Here is a 24,082-nt window from a genome sequence, read left to right on the forward strand (position 1 = left end):
ACTTTATTAAATTATATTTTCAACCACAATTTTTCCATTCTACCCGTTTGTTAGAATTGCAAATAAATTAAGTAGTTTGTGTTCATATTCTCAAACCCCGCTTTATTTATTTATGTTTATTTTGATTTATTTATTTATTTTTGGTTTGTTTAGTTTTATTTCACTGTACTTATTGGATTATTTTCCCGACTGGATTCACTAGTTTTCTTTGCTCTTGAGCCGTAGTTTTCATATTCACAGACGGATGGCGCTAACGCCCGATTAAGTAAGTAAAGTCCCGAAAGAGAGAAAGATTGGAAAGATAAGATGTGTCGGCATAAGATCCTGAACGGTTCTTTCCTGTCAGACGAAGTGAGAAATTCTGCACTTTGTTACTATATGGATATTATGCATTATTTCTAGTTTTCACGCGTAAAACTGACGACGGAAATACGTTCTTAGAAGAGAAGCAGCAAAGGTAAATCGCTCATTAAAATTGTTATGACGTGTACAAACTGAAACAGGTGAACAGGTTACATGTGGCAAGTCGGTGCTCTTATATTTTTGCTTTTAAAAATAATCAAGATAATTACGGAGTTACTTCATTCAGAAATAATGAATAATATTGTACTTTGTGGCGAGTCAAGACTTCTTTCAAGACTTCCTGAACTTCCCAGACAGGCAAGCTTTAGTTAACGTTAAACAATTCACAAACTTTACAAACAATTGCGAAATTGTTTATCTGCAGTTTTTAACAATTGTTCACTGTAAAGCCTGACCTCGATAACCCGGTATACAAGTAGAGTCCCACGAGCAGTTCTGTGTACTGAACAGAAGCAACTTTATGCCTGATGATGGAAATGCAGTCCATCTTCCAGAAGACATTGGTCACATGAAAACTTGCAAACATGATGATAAAACCTGGACATGGTACCATATATTATAAGAATTCATGTTAAACAGTATCTATGCAGTAAATGTAAAATGGAGCTTTTCATCAGTTGAGAGCTAGAGATCTTTTTTATATTTGGATGACTGCATACTTTCACTTGTAAACTCATGTTGGCAGCAATTCTGTCTTTTTGTATTTCCTTAGAGGAGTTCTTTGATGTGACAGAGGGAGGAACCAGCAGCCATGAGGTACAAGCAGTGGAATGTCAGAGGAGCAGTAGGCCTTGCAGGCCTCTTTCACTTCCTGCACTCCTGTGCCTTAGGTTCCCTTGTGCCCTTCCTCACCCTCTACTTCCGCTACCTCGGCCTCACTGCTGCCATGACTGGCACTATCATGGCCTCTAAGCACTTTGTTGCTTTACTGTGGAGACCAACTTCCAGCGTATTGGCCAGGCACTATAACAAACGCCGCATGGTCATAATGTTGTGTCTCATCTTTTCAGCTGTGGTTCCTCTCATGCTTCTGCTCTTTCCACCCACAGGAATAAGCACAGAAAGTGGCAGCTGTAACATTAGCCAGTTAAATGCTAACCGCACAAAGTTTGGCCACACTACTCTGGACCTCAGGACAACTCCACAAAAGTTCACTAGATCATTAGTCTTTTCAACAGAACATGAGGAGAGGTCTGCAAAAGCATTCAGTGGCACTGAAGCAGTGGCAGAAAATGTGTCTGCATACTTCAATGCCCAAAGTATAGCTGCGGGTCTGAATGCAACTGTCCATGATATAGACATAGAAGTACCTCTGGAAACAAAAGGAGCTTGGACTCGTCCAGGAGAGAGGAGGAGCAGATCTTTAAACAAGCTTAAGAAAAAGCAGAACGTCAAAGAGCTGCACCACAATGAGTTTCTTGGAAACCTGAAAGTCATGGACGCACAGCATCAGATGTTTTTCCTGGTAATGATCATAGTATGCCTCTGGGAGGTCATGGCTGCCCCGGTGGAGTGGACTGCTGATGATGGCCTTCATGAGTATCTCGATTTTGTGGATGCTACAGACCGTCACAGGGCTGTTCAGTACTGGAAGCTTCTGGGGGCTGCAGGTGGTGTGGGAAAAGCTGGTATTCTAGTAAGCTTTCTTTACTGTTTAATTGGCACTGTGTTGCACTTTTACACCTATGCTGCGTTCATGGTGTTAACGGCATCTGTTGCTGCCTTGTTGCCACTTTACCGGCACAAACGTGAGCGGGTTCCTGGGGTGGGGTGGAAGGCCGTGAAGCTTGTGCAGGGGGACCCACGGGCACTGCTCTGTGCCATCAGTGCCCTCCTTACTGGTATGGCAGGCTCAGCTGTATCTGACTTCATCCTGTGGCAAATGCAGAACCACAATGCCACAGAGCTTCAGATGGGCATTATTTTAGGTCTGACACCTTTATGTCAGGCCGTCCTGACTCCGTTGAATGGAACTTTAACCCGTCTCCTTAAATGCCATGGCCGGATGCTGCTTCTTTGCATTATAGGTTTCTCTCTGCAGTGCCTTTGCTACTCTCTCCTGTGGACTCCTTGGGCAGCCCTTCCTGCTCAGCTACTGGCTGGACTCAGCACAGGCGCCCTCTTGTGGTCAATGGAGGCTCAATGTATGGACATTGCCTCTCCAGGGACAGAGAGGGCAGTGCAAAGAGTCTTTGAAGCTTTTTCCTTGGATCTTGGTGCTGGACTAGGCAGCCTGGCAGGGGGCCTTGTGGTGGAAAAGTTTGGAGTGGTGGTGCTTTTCCAGGGTACAGCAGCAATGCTTGCACTGTGGGGCGTTGCTTTAGCTGTGCTGCAGTGGAGGATCCCCCGCCAACAGAAGATCAACTACTCGCGCCTTCTGGTGGCTGATGCCAGCGAGATGAGCGAGTCAGACTCTGAGCAGGAGACGGACTGGCTAGAGAAAGCCATGGAGGAAGACAAAGGAAACAATAACTGGAGAAGACAGGAAAAATAAGGATCATGGCTGGTAAAGGTTCTTCTAAAAAAGTATGATGCCAGTCCCAAATGTACAGCTCAGTGATTGTGAAAGTAAGCCAGTATGTTGGTTAATACATTGTATTCTAAATGATTCATTGTGGCTTGAAGGAAATTACAGAATGATGTTACATGTACAGCTGCTCTGTATTATATGGGTTTATTGTTGCAGCTGAATGCTGCATGGTTTGCAGTTTGTCTCTTATCATAATGTCAACATGTTTGTCTGTGGCTACATGTTGTTGGAAATATGTTAATCAATACTACTGTGAAAAATGGTGAAGCCGAAAAAACTGAAACACTTGTTGTATCTTAAAGCTCATGCCTGGAACCATGTTCTGGAAAAAAAAAAAAATCCACGGTTTTTCCAGAGCTTAACCAACTTTTGTATACACAAAAGAATTGTATATTAGTAGACTTCAAAGTGTTTTATTTCATAATGGTGTCTCCACTTGACTCTGTAAGGCTTTCTCTGATCCATATTTGTTTCTACTGTACAAAAGGAGGTTCCTTAGAGCAAACAGAGGCTAGTAGGCATGTGAAGAGCCACTGCTCTCTATCAATGGAACAGTCTGCTCTGCATACTTGCAACACCTGGCAAGCCTAACTCCTCACTTTGCATTTGGTTCTTTAAAGAAATGGTGTGGTCATAAAGCACCCCTTTTACCTTGTGTACTTAAGCGCATCAACTTAATCATTTTTATTTGTACTGCTGCTTTGAAGCAATTGAGCTTACAATGACTGTGACAGACACTTGGAGTATGGCGTTAAAGCGTTCATGTTGTTTGGAGGTGTTTCTCAGCTGTGAAGGATTGTGTATCTCGGGGGAGTGCACCTGTGTTTACTCTAGCTGCTGAATACCCAAATACTCATGGGACATTCAATACTGTGGAAATGTAGACGATTTTTTTTCCCATTATCAGAAATTTATTTTTCATTTCAAGTTTGCCAAACCTGTACAGTGGTAAGTGTACATACTATGACCAGCTGCTGTCAACATATCTTATATTGATGGTTGGTTTTAGGGCCCTATTCCATGTAGTTGTAGTTATCTGAATATCATGGAAATAAGTGTAGCTTGGCTGTCTCATAAAATAAACTGAAGTAAATTCTTTTATGAATAGGACCCAGGAAGAGATCTAAAGAACCTTTGTCATTGCAAAACTACAGTGACTGGATATAGATATTTTCTGCAAATATGATCATTGTGTAACTATGAAAGAAAGACAAGATTAAATGTGTTTCAATTGCATTGTTCTCTTTATAATTGTTCGTGTATGTATGTGTGTGTGTGTGTGTGTGTGTGTGTGTGTGTGAGATATATATATAAACAGCATATGCCTGCAAAAACACAGCAGAACACTAAGATCAATGTTCACTTCATATATCTTAATGTGTCCAAAATCACTCTGTCTTATCACTAATTAGTGCAGCTGTCTGCATACAACCCCCACCCGCCACACACACATTTTCAGTTTTTACCTGACTTACATGATGTTATGTCTCTTATCCAATAATTGCACCAGGATGTTAAAACAATACTTCAAAATGGAACTCTATAAGTGCTCAAAGGTCAGTTTTGTTCCAGCAGCTTCTGAACATGGAGTAGCTTGTTAGTGCTACTACAGTGGTGTGATAAGCAGGCTATCGTAACTGTCATGTTTGCTCTTAGGAGTACTGGGTCCTGGCCAGACATGTTCAGCCCTCTATGAACCATATTTAAACACATGCATGCAGTAATGTAAGTTTGCTCAAGTGTCTGTCCTGTTCATGCAGTTTTTCAATTCAACCTTTCCTCATCACATTACTTCAAATGAATACATCCAAACTAACACTTATCTTGAGCACTGTTCGCATATGTTAGCACAAATAAATAAAGTTTAAGTACAAATATAAATAAAAATGTTAGTGACCCTAGCCATTGTCTTAGGGCAGACTGATGCAATGCATGAAATTTATGGGCAGACACATTCCAGACTGAGGTGAATATGCTATTTTACCTGCAGCTATTTCTATTATATATACAGCTGCAAGGTTGTGATAAAGTGACTCTTTAGAGTCTTTGCAGGTGCTTGATTGACATGCTACAACCATGACTATAAAAATACATTAAAGATATTTTTCCATGACTCTTGGCCTCCATAATCTCAGGCAATCCACATTGTTCTTAGCAGGCAAGAAAGAACAAATCTCCGGCATAATACCAGAAAATAAAAATATGAGTAATGGCTTCTTTCGCTTTTGAAAGTAGCATTTTTTCAACATGCATTTGCAGTTATGTTGAATGCCTCGTTTTCACACATCAATGCACCTAATCTTGACTACACAGAGGGAGGTACAATGTAAACTCACCTGTGGCACCCCTGAAACATGCAAAACCTAATGCCTTCCCCAAAGGCAAAATGGTAGAACGTGGGATTGTTGAGTATTTCATTCTTTCATTCATTACTGGTTAATGTCTGCTTAATATCTCATCTGATCATTGGTTTGAGGCTGATGGTATTGTCCATTGGACTATCATCTTATAATAACTGTGCTACCATAATATTCATTCACCAGCATGACTAAAGGTGTCAGATGAGGTTGTTAAATGAGGTTGTAAGCCAGGCTGTGGTAAGTAGGTTGTATCTTGTGCAGATAGACGTGGAGGGAGTGTCTCCTAAATGTCTCCTAAACCAACTAAGCAGGTCACTGGTGACATTCTGCTGCCATCCTCTGGTAAGACAATGTATTTTACAGAATTAACTTATTTCAGGACTTGCATTAATGTTGACGTTAGAAATGACAGGAATCAGGATAATAAAAACTGTTTCTTTAGCAAATGCAATAGAGAAATAAAACAAAATTAACTACAGTACTGGTGGCACTTTAGGAGACATTGTGTCGAATCACGTTACATACAATGAGTAGTTCAGTAGTAGTTCCAGAGGATTCCCCGCATTGTACCGCATTGATGAGAAGTATTTTCTATACTCCAACACTCGTGATTCAATAAATATCAACCCTAAATCTGGTGTTACAGAAGGGAAAATGCGAGACTGTGAAATGTTGGGTAGCTTTAGGACTGGATCTTGACAACAGTTCGGGGTTCAGTGCATGTTTAGATCACATACGTTAACAAGGCATAGTAAAGATTGGATGCATTCTCGATATTACTCACCAGGTGGCGTTTTTCTGATCATTTGAGTCCTCTCTCTCTCTTTTGCGCTCTCTCTCTCTCTCTCTCTCTCTCTCTCTCTCTCTCTCTCTCTCTCTCTCTCTCTCTCTCTCTCTCTCTAAAACACACGCACAGTTTTCTTTCAGCTCGAGTGTTAACGTACAGTCGTGAAGATCTTGTACCTTGTACCTTTTGAGATCATAGTCGGAGTGCTGCAATAACGTTATTCATAGAGCGACATTTAGATTTCGATGAGTTCAGCGTGAGAACGTTTTGGTTAGTTCTTGATTTGCACTGCTGAACTAGTACGCTCTCGTATGGAGAAAGAGCGAGGGTTTCAGAAACAATATGGGTCTTTAGAACGAACGGATCCAGCAGAGTACGCAGCAAAAACAGGTAAGCAGGTGAGGTAGTAATGACATGTACATTGCAGATAACATTAACTATAGTGTCAGATCTAAATAAATATTTTTTAGAATTTCTAACAAAATGCAGTTCAGTGTACTGTGGCGAAAGATAAGTTAGAATTCAGTGATGCGACAAAACTCATCTTAATTGCTTATAGCATGCGAATGGCTTTATGACTTGTGTACATAGTACACAAGATCTAGACTGCTTTTAAAACAATAAAGAGTATTATTGTTTTGGTTGGAGAGGGGGCGTGTTTAACATGTAACGGTCCCCTTTTATCTCAGAATTCATATTCCATTCTTCCTTTATAATTCATGTTGGGTCAAAAGTAAGGTTTCATGATATTTTGCCTTCCATATAATCTAGAATAATTTATCTCTGTAGAGTTGTGAAATAAAACATAAAATACAGAATTTCCCAAAGTATATTTTTCATGTGCATAGGACAGCATCACAAGCAACCAACCAACCAAACAACCAGACAAAGAAAACACATAAAATAACAACAAAACAAACAAAAACACCAACAGGAGGTAATGTAATACCTAATAGGTATATTAGGTGTGTGTGTATATATATATATATATATATATATATATATATATATATATATATATATATATATATATATATATATATATGGCCAATAGGAAATGTAAATGGAATACAGTCCATGATAACTTGATATCATTCATATGGTCAGGGAATATGGGGAATATTGCAGTTTTAAATAGTTTGATCTTTGTCCATGTGTTTGTTTATAGCACACTCTAAAAGGACATGGTAATAAGGATAAGATGTTGACATAGATAATGTGCAGTTCACTTAATTCAAATTAGCTCAGTGTAGGCATGATAATTGTGCACAAGGATTAGCAATAATCCACCATAGTGTCATGCCACATGCAGTAGCCGACCAGCTGTGTGGGAGGAGTTAGCATTAGAACACTTCCTGGATGTGTTGTTGCCTGAAGAGGTGAGGCTGCTGCTGAGGCAGGGAGGGCAGAACTGAACCTTGCCACAAAGGCTGAGTGGAAGACCTTATGAGATGCTGGCAACCTCCAGTAAAGACAACCTTCAGCACTGACGCACTGGGAGTATGGCTGCCCAATGAAGGGAGCCTCTGGTAAAGAAAACCCCCAACATCACTGCTAGAGCCAGGAAGATTGGCTGACATCATACATTGGGTCAAGTGCAGCCTAGAGAGTATGGCTGCAGTCTTGTTCTGCTGGAAGGAATGCTGCCCCAATCTCCATTCACCTTTGGGGGGACCCTGTGTCATGAAAGAACATTTATGGAAAGTGGTATATAAATCCAGACAGGGTGATGGTCCATTGTGGCCAACAGGGACTGACTCACCCCATACCAGACCCATGAATGAGAGGCTGTAGCTGGTCAAGAGGAGTGGGCAACCCACAGAGCTTGTGCTGGCCAGGGCAGCAGTCTGACCAGAACTGTGACTGGGCTGTGTGGGTTACTAGAATGGACAGCCTGCCATCAGACAGAGTTGAGCCAGTGGGGAAAATGGAGAGAGGACAGTGTCATACATTTGATGTATGAGCTCATTCTTGGTTTGCAGGCGACATGCTATGCATTATGTGCTCATAGTCAGAGAATTTTCCTTTATGTTGGTTCAGTGCAGAGGAGTGCATTAATTAAATTGATTGTGGGATTTTGATAGTTAGCCAAAGAATGTCAACAGGTTATGTGTCATGAATAGTAGGAATAGAATACTTCTTAGTCTGGGCCACACATAATCTGTGTAAGCAAAAACAGTGACAGATATTTGTGTGTTCTCTTCACTTTTTCTTATTTTTGACTTCAAGCATACTTGCAAAAAATATTTTCATGGATTAATTTTTCTACATTCCAACCTCTGCTCCTATATCTCCTCTCACCTCCTCTCTTCTCACTTCTGAGTCTCTTCTTCCTTAGACACCTCAGAAGGTGAAGGTTGTTATCCTGGGTGTGGGCTGAAACATGTGAGTAAACAGGCCAGAGAATACTAAAAGAATCCACTCTGATCCTCAGTTTGTAAGATGCAAAAACATGCAGCGAAGACACAGAACAATACACACAAACAAATGGACACAAACAAACATACACACACACACATGCAGACACAAAGCATACTCAAAGGCAGGGAGTTCAGTAATAATATGACATATTCAATCCTTATGGCAATAAACAGCCCTTACACTGAATTCATATGGGTTTCTTGACATAAGGGAATAGCATGTTGCTACCTACAGATAAAGCTCATTTGAAGCTAGTGACACCCCCATACCCCATACCCCCTGCCCCCGCCCCCTTATTGCAGACTTGTACACAGTTATGTTTTGAAATGTTTGGTTCAGTGAGTCAGGCTCTGCATGTCCTCTGCCCACCCTTTAACATGTTCAGTAATGAATGGCAGGAGTGAACATGTGCAGCGGAACTGATGATTATTTCCTTCTTGTTTCCGTGGAGATGGATTAAGGAGCAAAGCCAGACTGTTGTTGGAATGTCACTGATCTACTCCAATGGACTGACTCATACAGCACACTGAAGCTGTGGCCATACCGCCTAGTTCGTTGACTCATAATATCATCTTTTATTTTGGAATTATTGTACCATTATTTAATTTCTTTTATTCTTCAGTGCTAAGTGTATACCAATCTGATGGCTGGTTCTTAAGCACAACAGAATATAAACAATTTTACTACTTTAATGGGGAGACTATAAATAAAATAAACTTTCTGGATATCTATCTATTTTATTTATGGCTATGTGTGCTGTGAAGTTTGTATAGCTCAATCACTCCTTTTCCTATACACAGATGAGGAGGGTGTTGTCTCCATGGCGGACTCCACTGTCACCGCGGACAACATTGAGGGGGAGCTGTTCAAGATTGAGAGGATACGAGAGGTGCTGGTGCGGAGAGAATCTGAGCTGAGATACATGTGAGGCATTTTTCACTCTCCTTCACCGACAGCTGCAATGAATTTTTGACTGATAGGCAGACAGATTTTAGTATAGGTTATTTAATGCATTACAATTGACCTGATTGAGAGGCATCTTTTGGAAAAGAGGTAAAATGTGATGTCACTGCACTAGTCAATTCAGCATAAATCACAATAACTTGCACCCCCAAAAAGCAACCTGCATATTGTAATATCTCCTGCTTTCATGTTCCAAAAGGACAGGTGTTCCCGACAGCATACTAATGAAAGCCAGATTAGCTTTGCATAGCTAAAATTTAATGTTTTCCACCAACTTCATCGTTGGAATGGCACCTGTTGAACCTCCCAGCAGATTTTTGAGTGTTCAGACATTTGCAACAATGCTCACAGTACATCATTAGTAAGCAGTGTATGGTGTAGAAGAGGCAATGTGCTTGCTGTGTGCCTCCAGCAGTGTAAGGAAAGGGAGGTGTAACGAGTAAAGGTACACGTAAAGCATATAAAAAGTAATATGAGTAACGGCTGGTGTGACTAGAGCATGTCAGACTCCCTGTAGGTTGTAGTAGAATGAAGAGGATATCTGCTCTGGTAATGACACAGATCGAGAGAGAGAGAGAGATGCAAGACAGAGAGAAAGCATTTTTCCATTGGTGGGGATGCGGTGACATGTACACTTTCAGTCTCAAGCACATCAGTTCAGTCTCAAGCACATCACCTCATGCACTGATGTTGCAAGCCAAGCCTGTACATCAGATGGCTTCCTCCATCTACATTGACTTTGCAGCTCAGGCAGAAAACCAGCTTGTCTTTCAGTTCTGCTTACATATCACACTGCTCATTTTTTCGGCTTTCGAGGGGTTTTTTTTGGAGTGAAAGGTTGGCTTGAAGTGAAAGTCACAGAGATAACTTAAGCAGTACCTAAGCAGGTCAACCTGCTGTGATATCCTTTAATTCACTTTTAGAAATTCAAGACTCTTAACTGAAGTGTAACGTGTCAAGTTACATTAATAGCATTCCAGTTTTAGTTTAATCACTGTCTTTGAATATTCTGAAAAGGAGCATAGCTTCTACTGAAGATACAAGAAGCATCAGCAAGAATTAAGTGATGGACACACATGCTGCAATTAAACAGTTGAGGACCTGTAATTGCTCTTGAGCTATTTGTGCTAATAGCTTCCAATAGGAACCAGCATGCAAGTCACAAGAACTGGCAAGCAGATTTGTTTAGATTATCACATTAAATAACTGTCTGTGCATTTTTGTGTGTGTGCATATGTGCATGTATGTCAGTATCACAGTCTATGGATCATTTCCAGATTGTGTTTTTGTGTTTGGCAGGAAGGTTTGTTCTGTGTTTGTGAATCTTCAGCTCTTTCTTTGGCCTTAGCTACAATTTCTTTTCTGACACATATCACTGAAGGAATACTCCTAATATTTTTTAAAAATCCACAAAGTTTATGCATATTATTTGTAGTACTTTATGGCGCAAATATCGCTCAAAAACACACCCTTCCACAGGGAATAATTCCAAGATTCAAAAATGCTTTAAAAAACTTTTAATGTACCACTAATACAATGGCACAATATTCACAAACTATGGAGCTTTTAATTCCTTTTTATGTTGCAACCTTAAAGTACAGGATGCTTATAAACCTTATCTTGGGTTATTTTACTGCTCCACATGGGGCTGAATGTTGTAGGTAGGGATGTATTTCTGCACATCATCTTTGTCCCCTGCCACTGACCCAGAGCATGTAGGGCTGGACTGAAAGCTGAACTGGTAAGGCATCGTTCTGTCACAGTGTGCCAAATGGAGATGACAAAAGGATATTCTGCTGGTTGTCATTATATGCATTACTATGATTCTGGGTGGTTGATGTGTTTAACTGTAGGGTAATGTGATGATGTATAGAAATGCATCATTTTTAGGCACTTGCAAAATAGGATGCTATAATCATTGTTCAGTCATTACTGATATATCGCAATTGTTTTATATGTTCTACCTGAGTTCATGCTGATCACACATGAATTTATCAGACCAAAAGGAACGCTATGCATATTACACATAACATCCTATAACTATTTTTTAATGCAGATTTGATGCCTCCATGATGGCAAATATCTAATTTTCCTGCATTTTAGTACACCCTGGTTCTCATTTAACAAACATATGTGTACACCTCTCCATGTCAACATTCTGGCAATGTAGGTACTCCTTTGCAAATGTATTTTGAATATTGTCAGAAATTCAGGAGCCTGTATTGATCTGTAAAGTCTCAATGTTTATTTGCATGTGTAGAGAAACTTCAGATTAGTTTTTTCTAGGTGAAAAGAAGGGTACAGGCAGTAAATTCACAACAACAGCACAGAAGTGTCATCAGTCCTGAGAAGCAGGAGACAGGAAGACGAAATGAGGAAGGAGGATCCAAAGGGAGAGGGGTGGAACCTCAGATCCTTCACCTCTTGACCTGGATGCCTGCCTCACAGGCACACAGATTCCAGAGACACTAAACAAATTATAGAAGTACAAGCATAATATAAAAGCGAATCAGGGACAATCACAAAATAAAACATATAGTTTCCTGTATATCAATATGATTCATATCAAATTCATGTTAAGCATTGATATACTGAGTGATGTTATAAACCAGTGTTTCTCAATCAAGTCTTTGGGTGCCACTAGATGCTCCAAATCATTGCTTGATTTATGCCCCACTGCTTCTAGCCATTTGGAGTATGGAATACCTAGGTGTATTAGGAGCTATATTAGGGCAAAAATGTGAAATATTAAAAAAGCGTTAAAAATGTAACTTATAGCATATTTGAGTTTAAGACAACACAGGGTTCATTAACGGCCTGTGTGTTAGTCAGATGACATAATTAAATGAATAAGATGATGATGCTGGTCTAGGGAAATTGTAAGTAAAAAAAAAAAATCCTAGCTGTCAAAAAATCCTAGCTGTCACTCCCAAGCTGGAATCCATCCACTTCCCAGATCCCAGTCACCTGTTTATTGAATGTTCTGTGCTTCGCATTGAACATACTTAGCCTCCTTAGAGAATTATTGAGCCTATGTATTTGTTATAAAAAGGCCCATTTTTCTTTCTTGTTTGCTTTAGCAAATAAAAACAGGTCTCACACCACACTCCTGCTTCACAATGTCACACTAGATGAATGTTACTCCGTTTAGTATAGGTGCTCATTTTTTACATCTTTTTTTCAATGTATGTATAGTGTAATTAATAGTAATTTAATTACAATTACATTGTAACAAATTTGGCATTAATAAAAATGAGATATATAATTATAAACTTGAACCTCAACCTGTCACATAATATTGTATCTTCAATAAGCAAATCACCATTCGTTACAGCTGAAATTAAACTGGAATCCAAGTGGCCCTGTCACAAATACAAAATCAAAGGAGGGTTTATTGTATAATCTAACCAAGCTCTAATGAATGTTCTAAATGTTAATGGCAAAGAATCACAAACTATATATTGCTTTTTATATCATTCTTTCATGTACTGCTGCAGTGTGTAACACTGCAGAGATCGGGGACAGAGAACAGGAATAAACATGGAAATGGATAATGGGGATGAAGGATAAAAAACAAACCATGGCAAGAAAAGAAATGACAAGAGAACCAGCAATGACTAGAACAATGACATATAACAACAAGACAGGGAAAACACAGGAATGTTTGTGAGTAGCACCTGAAAACAATAAATGGCCAAACAAAAGAAAAATGAAACAACAGGCAGAACTAGGAACTAAATCAAAACAAAGGAACACCTGTCTAGTTGCTAAGGGGACCATAATGTCAGAGGAGGGGAATTGTGACACAGTGGCTTCTAGAGCAATTAAGCTTAGTCCTTCACTGACTATAGACCTTAATATACATATATACATCTATGCACCAATTGCACACCTAGCCTCAAGCCCTTATCTTCCATGTAGCAGATATATACTCTGACCACTAGACCACTAGACCTAAGAGCCAGCTCTGTGGCAGAGCTGCCAGAACCAGGGCTGGGTTGTAATGGAATACATGTAGCTAATGGTTTTACGTAATCAGGATACCAAAAAAAGGTAACTGTATTCCATTACAGTTTAAGATAAAAGTCAGTAATGCGATGGCTGCCCAAATTGCATTTTAAAGGAGCAACCTTGCTGATACAAAGTATAAATAAATTGCTGCACATCTTACAGTAGTTGATGAGATGAATTTAGTATTAATATGATGTAATAGATGCTTTGTTCCTATTTAATATCAGTATGTATATAGCAGAAATAATTTGTATATATCTGTCTGCATACAGTTAACATAACATAAATGTAAATAGTATATGCATATGAGTCAGAAAATATGCAATTCTGTGTAGTTAATTACAGTTTACTTACCAACTGGAATCACCAGCAGTACAACATCCTGGCTTGTAGTATTGTTACATTCCTATGCTATGTGTGTATAAGAGTGAGAAACACTCTATTTAGCTTCTGTGTTGTTGTGTTTGTGCGGAGGCTGTGCCATCAGTGATGTTATAAATATATTCAGTATTGTTCAGATTACCTCCATCTGAAGTGCTAAGAAAAAAGCCTGACCAGCAGAAACAGGACAGTGCCAGAAATATGACTGACTGTATAAATGAGCCCAATGTAATTCTCCATTTCACCTCGTTAAGGAGAAGAGAGAACATGCCTGCTTTGTCTAATGTAATTGCATTTTTACTTGGCACATTTCAAGTTTAAGTTTAGGTATAGTTTTATTAATTTGTTACACAGTAAGAAGAGCTTTGCAATATATAGTAATATATTAAACTAGTACACCTTTGATGTGTATGTGTAGGCAGCAGCTATATGAAGACAGAGCATGCTTCCCTAGAGTGAGTGCAAAAATATTACAATGGAATCACAACTTTCCCTGTTTATTATTTTCGTAATCCCGCAAAAGTCTCAGGAATATCATGGTGTGCACCCTTGACTATCAGTCATATAGCGTGACACCCCATGACTCAGAGCCATCTTAACAGCCACTGCAATGCTTATGACATATTCAAACTTGTCTGATCAGTTGTTTTTGTCAGTCAAAAGGAGCCAGGATCTCATATTCTTGACTAGCAGAGGCCAATCAGCTCTCAATTACCATGCACAGGATTTACATAAAATGAGGTGGGATGTCTATTGAGTATAAGTGTCATGGTTGGTCCCTCCCAGCTTCCATGTTCCATTTTTGTGCATCATGTATCCTAGTACATGTAGCCCTTGTACATGTAGCCCTTGTTTTGTATATCATGTGTCCTAGTACTCTACGTTTGGCTCTATGAACCTGGACTACTCCAACAACTACAACTCTGGATTTGCCCTTTAATAAATCACGCTCTTCTCCGCACATGCGTCCGCCTCTTTACCACTTACCATTACAATAAGAACATAATAATACATTGTCTCATCATATTCCAGTGTGCTTCATTCTGTTTGGCTACCAAAATAAGGCAACCCTGTGATAGGCCACAATATAGAATTATGATGTAATTATTTCCTCACAATTGTGAGTGAATAATGTAGTCACACTTTACCATTTCTAGTCATCTACAGTGACTGCTGCAGTTGTTAAAAATGCAGTTGTTAAATTTGACATTTGTCTTTGGTTACACGGTATCTTGCAATACACAGCAGAATTTGCAATCACATATCCATTCCTAAATCCATTCCTAATTCATTCCTAAAACGTCCTTGTATACATTTACATATACTGGCATTCAAATATTTGAAAACAATTATGAAGATTCAAAAATCTAAAAAGTATGAGCGTGCTAATAATTTTGTATGGAGTGCAAAATTCTGCAGACAGATAAGTAACAGATACAGGATTAAAAACAGTAATGCAATGTGGTGTTGTCATAAAAACACTTATGTGCATGAATTGTTAATGAGAGTAATGGCATTGCGCCAATTAGTTTTGACCCTCATGTGACTGAAGCACCTCCCTGAGGAGAAAAGTCGGAATCAGAGTGATGTCCAGGGTATCAGGAATCAGCAGTGATTTTCTATGGCCGCTTCCTCATTTTGCTGGAGAACAGGTCATGGAAAATGGGCAGGTTTGCTTCTATAGTTTTTCTGCAGACAGAGGCACTGTTGTTTGTGAAGCTCATGTTTGATATAATGTGTATCTGTTATTTGAGAGAAACGACTCAATGGCACATTTTCAGCATACAATGTCACAATGAAAGGAAGCGTTGCTTCACTGTAATATATTTGAATGAAATTGTAATTCACTGTAAATAATGTGACATAAATTTTTATTTATGGATTGCTTTCATACCCCTTTAACTTATAAAATATAAAATATAAATTGCCTATAATTAGAGAATAATTGTGAGACTCAGAGACTCAGACCCACACTGAGGAATTATCCAGTGAAGAGCTCAGGAGAGTTCCAGTATGTTTAACAAACAGAGCCTCTGCTTAGTACAGCTAGCAAAATAATATTCAGTGCTTTCAATGGCTGTCATTTACACCAAAGCTGTCAGGGTTTTGTGGACTGGAGTACTTTTGAAATGAAGCATTTTCCACTGTCTTTGTGTTTGTCTTTGATGCAACCATGAAGTGGTGGATGGTTGTTACCAAAGCTGTTATTGCCAGACTCTAAGACTCCACTTTTGAAAAATCACAAATTAAAAACAATAATATGGCAAAGGAAGGCATTTTGTGGGGGAGCTAACATTAAGCTTAAAACCATGATACCGTCACGGAACGCTCGCCTCCCGCGAGGCACGTGGTTTGGCCAGCCACATGCAGTGGGAGGACTTTCATTTGTGGCCACGCCTGCACACACCTGCGCCTGGTTTCGTCTGTGTGTCTTTAAACCCACGTCAGGGTGTGCACTTTGTTAGTCATTGTTGATGTAACGTGTTAATGTAAGATTAATGGTCTTTTCGTCGTTGTTAAACGTTTGCGTGTTCATCGTGTTTGTTTAATGTCAACCATTATATGTTCATATTCTGTGTTTGTAATACATGTGAGTGCTGTTGTCGTTTTGTGTAAATAATTGTTCGTCCTCGTCGCTGAAGTCTGTGTGTCCTGCCCCTCACCCTTCGGCACTCAGGCCACCATGCGTTACAGATACCAGGTTGAAACAAAGTTTCTGTTAAAATCTTTATAAAGACAATCTAAAATCAATAATGAATGTTAAAATGCATGTTGAAAGAAGATATTTACTTCTTTGTATGTTAATTTATCACTGAAATATATCACTATATGCCATGATTAATAGGGCAAGTGTATCTACATATTAAATTTAACTGTTTTCCTCTTGTATCTTAAGGAGAAATTATCATTTCTAAAATATGATTGAAAGGCAAACATCAGAAAATGTATTTCTAGGCCTGAAGAGTTTGATTCACAGCAATAAAGTGAGTAATGCCCTGAGCAGCATTCCCCTCTCCTGTTTCTCTTTCCTCTTATATGTTTTTATGTTCTTCAGGATGGATGATATTCAGCTATGCAAGGAGATCACCAGGCTTAAAAAAGAACTCCAGAAATTGGTGTCAATCCCGGGTAAGACCTTTTTTCACTTTTGCTCTTGCCTAGAGCAGATACTAATGCTCTTGTAACAGGTATTACGAGAGTTTTTAGACAGCTACTGAGATATTTAGATAGTAGTTTTGGAATAAATAAGTTAAACTCTGGAGTATTACTTTTTGTGTTTAGTGTAATTTGCATATACTGGATGGTTCTGAATTTTTGCAAAGCATATCAATAAGTTGCTATAGTTTTATTGACTGGTTATTATTAATTTATCTGTGTACTTTTTGTGATTGTTACATATTAGATTTATTCCACTTGTGTCAGGTTAGTACACTACTTTTGTGACTTTCTAATTTGACTTTAAAGGCTTTGGTTTCCTAGGAGACAAAAGAATAATATTTTAAACTTGTTTTTTTTCAAGCTATTGTTTGACTATTGGAGTGCACATACAGAGCTTGGACCCATGTACAATCAAATTAAGATTCAGGGGCATTGATGTAATTTCCATCTCGGTATGAAAGTCATGCATCCAAACAACTGAAGTATTTACTCCATGACTTACTTTTCAGCCAGACTTTTCAACCAGAATAAAGTCTGGTGGTCTCTAGTGGTGCAGACATGCTGTAGTCTTTGAAAGACCATGAGATCTCAAATTTACATCATGGAGTATTGAGCCTGAAATAAGGTACCTGCTCCTAATGTCTGGATTAATACATTGGTACACCTTGCCAGACATTCACATAAATAGGCCATGGGACAATGGTTTTCAGAGGAAGGCAGAAAAACCAAAATCTGTATGAATCATTTATGTTCATTTAAACCATTTACAGCATCACCATAAATTTATTTCCCTTTTGGGTGAACTTTAATAAAGTTAAACAGATGTTTTTATTAAGCCAAAGCTCAAGAGCTTGTGATTATGAATGGCTACACTGTTTATATATCTTGGCTGTGTTTATGGTTCTACAGATAAGGACAAGTCCAATGAGGATCGGCATCGAGAAGAGGAGCTGCTGCAGCACATCCACAAGTTAGTGGAGACTCGGGACTTTCTGGTGGATGATGTGGAGTTTGAGAGGCTGAGGTGGGTGCTTGCATAATGAGCACAGGTTTTAGTCTCACCACAAACAAGTTATGGAAACTGAGAGGATTGTCTTGACTTCTGGAAAGCCAGCTTGCCTGACTTTCAGGCCACAAGCTGATTGGGGAATCGTGTTCAGGGAACTGTCCATGAGATTCACGCTCACCCTTTTGACCGTGACATCGCAACCCAATTGCTCTTCACTCAGCGCCAGTAAATGTGCCAATTCACTCTACCACACACATACAAACATGCACATACTGGGGAAAAATAAGATTTGATTTTGATTTACAAGTGAGAAAAGCAGAGACAGAATCTTTCTCAGAGACAAAGTGAGACAGAGAGTGGTTGAGAGATGGAGTGAGAGAATGAAAAGTTAGAGATAAACAGAGTGAGAGAGAATGAAACGGAAGGAGGTTGGAGAAACTTTCCTGAATAGTGTGCTTGATCCATGCAAGGAAACTAAGTGGAGATGAGTGCTTAAGATGCTCGGATGTCTTCAGGTATTAAATGAACACAAGCAGATTTTCACAGAACTACTGAACTCTTTGCACATTCCAGCAATTTTCCTCTATAAACTGTTAAACATTTATGGCTGAGAGGTTAAGGCAGTTGTATATTTGAAGACTTTACTGAAAGGTCAATATAAAGCTTTCTAGTTCACCTATTGGTGCCCAAAAATTTGTAACTTGCCTAGTCAGCTTACATGCAACATCATAAAGTACATCACAAAGTAGTTATGTCAGATTTACCATATTTCCATTCATTCTAGCATTTGTTCCTGTTATATCATTTACCTCTGTGCATGCACTGTTGCCTTTAGTACTTCCCCAAAGACCCATTGACACATGTACATGTATGATGTCACATTTATAAAAGCTATAAATCCAGTGCCTGTGCTGTTTTCTTCATGGAGGTAAATTTCTTCCCTCTCTGTAAATACCAGAGTGACATGAGTCACTCAGTGAAAAGATGGGGTCCACAGAGGAAAAGAGACTGGGACTTAGAGATGTAATAGGCTTTCAATAATTTAAAGCCTTGTCAGTTAAAATGGAAGTGCAAAGGGAATAAGTTGTGTTTTTACACTCTAGATTTCTGACTTTCTCTTGTTAATGCAATTGTACATAAAAATATCAGTGTGTATCTGTCTTGCTGTACTCATACACTCGATTCTGCCTCCATACAGAGAGAGGGAGGAGGACAAGGAGATGGCTGATTTCTTACAGACGAAATTTCCCACAAACTACACCAAAAAATGTAGGTCCTGATTATCACGGTCATTATTCTATCACCCTCTGTAAATGCTGCATTTTCACCTTGCGTTTTCTGTGTCTAATGCTGGTAAAATCACCAAATTGAGACTGTTGGGTTTAGGACATCGCACTGAAATTAGATGTGGTCCCTGGAGTGCTAATCACAGTGACTTCAGTTTGGGCATTATACCTGGGTCCCATGTAGTGCTGCTGATTAAAATATTTACGTTATTAGAACCTATATGTAATGTGCATTTGCTTTCATGACATATATTATGTAATGTTAAGCTTAAGAATATGTTGACATGATGATGCCACATCACGTTGTGAAAATAAAGAAAAAATGACTAGTATGTACATTCCCTTGACTCTTTTGCTCATTTCTCAGCATCTCTTCTGTCCAGACAACCAGGTCATTAATACACTTTCCTGGCTGCTCTGACCACCTATTACTGATGAACTCAAACCAGTTTAAGTTTTGAGTGCTCATTATTCTTCTGAACTAGTTAACATTTTTTTTTCTCTGATTTGGGCTTTATATTTGATTGCATTAATTGTTTTCTTTTGGAAAGGCCTGACTCTATAAGAACTCCTCCAACAATCAAAATGACAATGTCTATATAAAGGCCACACATTAACCATTTTTACCTTTTTAGAGAGATAAACCACAAAGGGTCTCAAATGTTTCAGGATATACAGTTCAGCAACCTGTTTATTCTCTGAATATTATTCACCTAAAAACAAACTACTACCTAAAAATGGAGACCACCACAAACATCCCATTCCTGGTACTCTAAGTGAACTGACATCTCTTTCTTTCTTTCTCTCTCTCAACATTCACTCACTCCATTTCTCAGCTTCTACACAGCACAGAACAACAATCTTCAGGGCAAAGCAGACTTCCTCTCCCACTGTCACCAAGACTGGCCTCACCCTGCTTAAAGAATGTTGTGGTTTTACTTGTTCTATAATGTAGAGTGAGGGGGAGGGATCAAAAGGAGAGAGGAATAAGATGAGCTGGAATCGAGTGAGAGTGCTGCAGGATTAAGTACAGAAGTACAGTCTATAGTGAGGACCAGTACAGACAGACAGGGAAGAGGCCCAGACAATATCCTTAAAAAAAAAGGTTTAAGATTTGTTATTGATATGTAGATTATGGGAATTACAATAGGATAAACATTATGCAAATTGATGTATGTTAAGCAACCATAACTAAGCAGTAATAAATTTCTGCATTGTGAGGACCAAGTCAAATTTTACTAAGGGCAGTTAATATAAAACCCCTGACTAAGCCATGGCTTATATTTATAATAGTATTGTCTGTCCTTGAAAAACTTGTTAAATGCCAGGGATACATATTTGAGCTACATCAGCTAGGGGCTTTGCTGTGTTTTGGTTGACTGTGCCAAGCCAACCCTGGTTTCCTTGAGATGTTCTGAGATCTGGCTACAATCTCTCCCATCACTGAATATAGCCTGATTTTTAATTTGGCTATACCTAAGAGCAACTGCTTGTGCTGATTAACAGCAATAGTGAAAAAGAGAGGAAAAAACACAGAACAAGATGAGGAAGAAGAAATAAATACATTACAGACTCACCAAACAGAATTAAAAGGTACCAATGCTTTGGGAAAGCCCAATCTGAGTCTGAACTCTAACATATTTGTGTCGTGTTTTCTCTGTTTCTGTGCTCTTCTCTGATATAGTCTGAGGTCCAGTTTAGTGACAGTCTCCTGTTTTGAATGCAGAGGAAGGATTGTTTGTAATTTATTCTAATAATGATGCATAGCAAAGACCAGGCTCATATATTTAATTCAGAGATTTAATTTAATTTATTTTAGGTTACAGAGGGTGCTAAAGTAAATATTGAGTCTCTGCTTCCCCATTGAATGTCTATATACATTTACTAAGGCTTATTCTAGTGTAGTGGGTTCTCTTTTTGCTGCAGCATCTCAGTTGCAATCATATTTTATCCACAAGCTTTATCTTAATCTTAAGAATTCTTAATATTTTTGTAATGTGATGGTGTTGCAGTTGTGTATTTTTATTTGTGTCTGTCATGCTTTTTTTTGTGTGTGTGTGTGTCTGTCAAAGTGGATTTGTCCCACCCACTTAGCATATTGATGGCATCTATGGGCATAAGATTTAAAACACCATCCATTTTAACATTTAAAAACACAGTTCATTTTAGATTGATGGATGGTTCAAGTGGGAGAAGGGAGTCAAAGACGTTATACCAACTGACTAGTCTTTTTGGTATATCCTTTTGTGTGTGTATTCTTTTATGTGATGGAAACATGAAGCTTCCTTTGTGCTGTTATCTAGCTAGATATAAATGTTCACTGTTGTTGAAATAAGCAGGGGTGATCCACCCTTTGCTTTGTTTGACATGTTCTTTCAGCCTGTTGCTTTAGTTTGTTTGAGTTATGGTATGTTTTTGGATTTATTTTTCTTTGGTTTCATGTGAGCTACACTTGTGGTTTTCTCTTTAGTTTGTTGTTTGTTTGTTCTTTTTCACTTTGGGTCATTCCAAAATTATGTACTCATGATGATGCTATTGAAATTAAAATTGCACTTGAATTCAAGACTTCTTTTGTGGTGTTTTTGTCTGGAAGCTGAGATGCAGTTTCATCTTCTTTTTCCTTACTTTTTTGTTGGTCCCCCCACATGAATCACTAACATTGATACTGTCAATGCAAATGTATTCGCTGTTTTGACATTTGACCTATTCTCATCACAGCTGCAGTTTGCAGTTGTCATGACAACCTGACAGTATGCCTAAAGTCATTTATAACTACTGTGGATGAATAACCAAGCATGTTGTATCTTCCAATCCCCTCACCCTTCAATGTCTAGTGGTCGTTCCTCTATGAGTCATTGCATTACACACCAGGATGAGTCATGGGGCCATGGGGTTCATTGTGATGCACTTAGGAGAGTTTCCAGACCCTAAATATTAATTCTATCATATTTACATGAATAATTAATATTATTTAATTCTTTTTTCATAGTTAAATTAAATATAGAATATCCCTCATTCAAGAAAACAGAGTTAAAATATTTTAAGCTATCACAGTTAACAGTTAAAATATTTTAAGCTAACAGTCAGTTAACATACTTCTATTAGGGAATAATCACTTAATATCTGATAAAAATTAATGGGGGTGATACTCAAATATTGTTTTATCATCATCTTGTCCTAATAGAGGCTTAACCTTAAGATGTGGTGCATATCATTTGAAGGTTAACATGCGTCACAATAATTCCACTTGTTTACCTGTGTCCGTACCTGTGCTTCACATGCCATGAGCTTTTATTTTTTTTGGTTATTTTCTCCACCCCTGCTTCACCCTCATCCATGCACCACACCCGGAGGTCTTTGTCTTTTTAAAATAGTTACTCTGCATCTGTAATTCTGTGTTTTGGTCTCCTCCTCCATTTGTTGTGGTTGCCTATCAATATGCTAAAGATGGAATTAAATATAGACATCTTGCACCTGCATACTACTTTGAAGATTATACTGTATTACTGCATAGTCTCAGTTTATTGTCATCACTGAATTACAGACTAAATATAGAATAATACCCATTCAAATAACTGTAACCTTGGGGGGAAAAAAATGGGGTGCTGTTATGTATATGGTTATACGTTTTCTTTTGAATTTCATAGAAGGTTTTTAGAGTCATAGCGAATTGTGAGTGAGTCACTGCATGCCACCCTGAAGACAGATCTCCACATTTAATTTGCGTCCTAAATTGTACCCAATTAGTGGACTGTTGGGGTAACAAGCATACATTAGCAGGAGCTGTATTTAATTGAAACAGTTCAGTTTCATCATTTCAGTGCTGACATTTCTGCTGAACAGATAAAACAGCTTCATCTGTTGAGATGTTATTTATATGATTGGACATGTTATTTAAGTGATTGGAGTCTGTGTGACATTTCTCATGTGTAAAGGTTTTCCCACTAGTGCTGGCTCATTCCACTCATCACTTTTTGTCCTGCGGTGATCTTACAAATGGTTTTGGCATTTTATACTAGTGAATATTAGAATTCAGCAAAAGAGCTGTCTGAGGCAGACAGCATGAGGGAACATGGTTTCAAAGTCTCAATGGGGGAGAGTCTGACAGCTGTGGGATTTATGTAAACTGACTTTTGAGCATCATTCCCTAGCAATGTCACACAAAAGTAACTTATGACCTGGGTTTGAAACAGGCTAGCAGTGAAGAAAAAAATCCAGCTACTGAGCGGAAGTCAGTTCCAGCTGATGCTCATGTATGGGTGTACTGCTTCTGTTACTAAAACACTTTGTGAACTACTGAACAATTCAGATCCACCTACACACTCAGTACAAGCACAAGACAGTTTATTTATATAAGCTCACAAAGCCAAGACTATTTTGTTTTTCTCATGATTATTTTACCAGTCCCCTACTATGAACAGATGACATGCAAGACAGCTGGCATTGGATAAAATCTGGCCTAAGTGCGTCAGTGCCTCCCTCTGTGAATGTGACTATTTGTTATAAATCTCATGCTAATGAAGCAATTTGTGTGACATTTCAGATGATTCGCTGACCTGCTTGTCACAGTAAGAGGGACAAAAACTTGCTTTTGCCTCTGGCCATATACTGGCCCAAAAGTCACCAATCGTTTGCAGTTTTTAAATCTAGATAGACTGTGTGAGGCATCTGTGACGGCAGCGGGTAGATGGAAGCAACAGGCGGGTCAGCGGAAAGGTAATCTTTATCTTCCATTGGTAATCCACAGGAACACAGGATCTCAAATACAAGGAGCAGAGGAACTAATCTTCCTCTAGACAATCAATTAAGCAT

The 24,082-nt window shown here is 38.8% G+C and overlaps 2 protein-coding genes across 2 annotated transcripts; both read left to right on the forward strand.

Moving 5' to 3' along the window:
- Positions 1–297: 297 nt before the first annotated feature.
- Positions 298–4,129, forward strand: mfsd6l (major facilitator superfamily domain containing 6-like). The gene is made up of 2 exons (XM_027003371.2): positions 298–457; positions 1,076–4,129. The coding sequence occupies exon 2, from the start codon at positions 1,115–1,117 to the stop codon at positions 2,855–2,857; it is 1,743 nt and encodes a 580-aa protein (XP_026859172.2). The 5' UTR covers positions 298–457; positions 1,076–1,114; the 3' UTR covers positions 2,858–4,129.
- A 2,035-nt stretch (positions 4,130–6,164) lies between these two features.
- On the forward strand, positions 6,165–21,812 carry zgc:171844 (uncharacterized protein LOC100151763 homolog). The gene is made up of 6 exons (XM_027003404.2): positions 6,165–6,430; positions 9,262–9,385; positions 16,872–16,945; positions 17,885–17,999; positions 19,183–19,253; positions 20,107–21,812. Exons 1-6 carry the CDS (start codon positions 6,352–6,354, stop codon positions 20,223–20,225), a joined length of 582 nt encoding a protein of 193 aa, XP_026859205.2. The 5' UTR covers positions 6,165–6,351; the 3' UTR covers positions 20,226–21,812.
- Positions 21,813–24,082: the final 2,270 nt, after the last annotated feature.

Source organism: Electrophorus electricus, chromosome 1 (assembly GCF_013358815.1).
Source record: "Electrophorus electricus isolate fEleEle1 chromosome 1, fEleEle1.pri, whole genome shotgun sequence".
Classification (NCBI taxonomy): Eukaryota; Metazoa; Chordata; class Actinopteri; order Gymnotiformes; family Gymnotidae; genus Electrophorus; species Electrophorus electricus.

Excerpts from the sequence above, each read along its gene's own strand:
- zgc:171844 (XM_027003404.2), top strand. The coding sequence starts at position 6,352 with ATGGAGAAAGAGCGAGGGTTTCAGAAACAATATGGGTCTTTAGAACGA. Across the intron at positions 6,431-9,261 it reads AGAGTACGCAGCAAAAACAG|ATGAGGAGGGTGTTGTCTCC; the intron begins GTAAGCAGGTGA and ends TCCTATACACAG. Across the intron at positions 16,946-17,884 it reads GAAATTGGTGTCAATCCCGG|ATAAGGACAAGTCCAATGAG; the intron begins GTAAGACCTTTT and ends ATGGTTCTACAG.
- mfsd6l (XM_027003371.2), top strand. The coding sequence starts at position 1,115 with ATGAGGTACAAGCAGTGGAATGTCAGAGGAGCAGTAGGCCTTGCAGGC.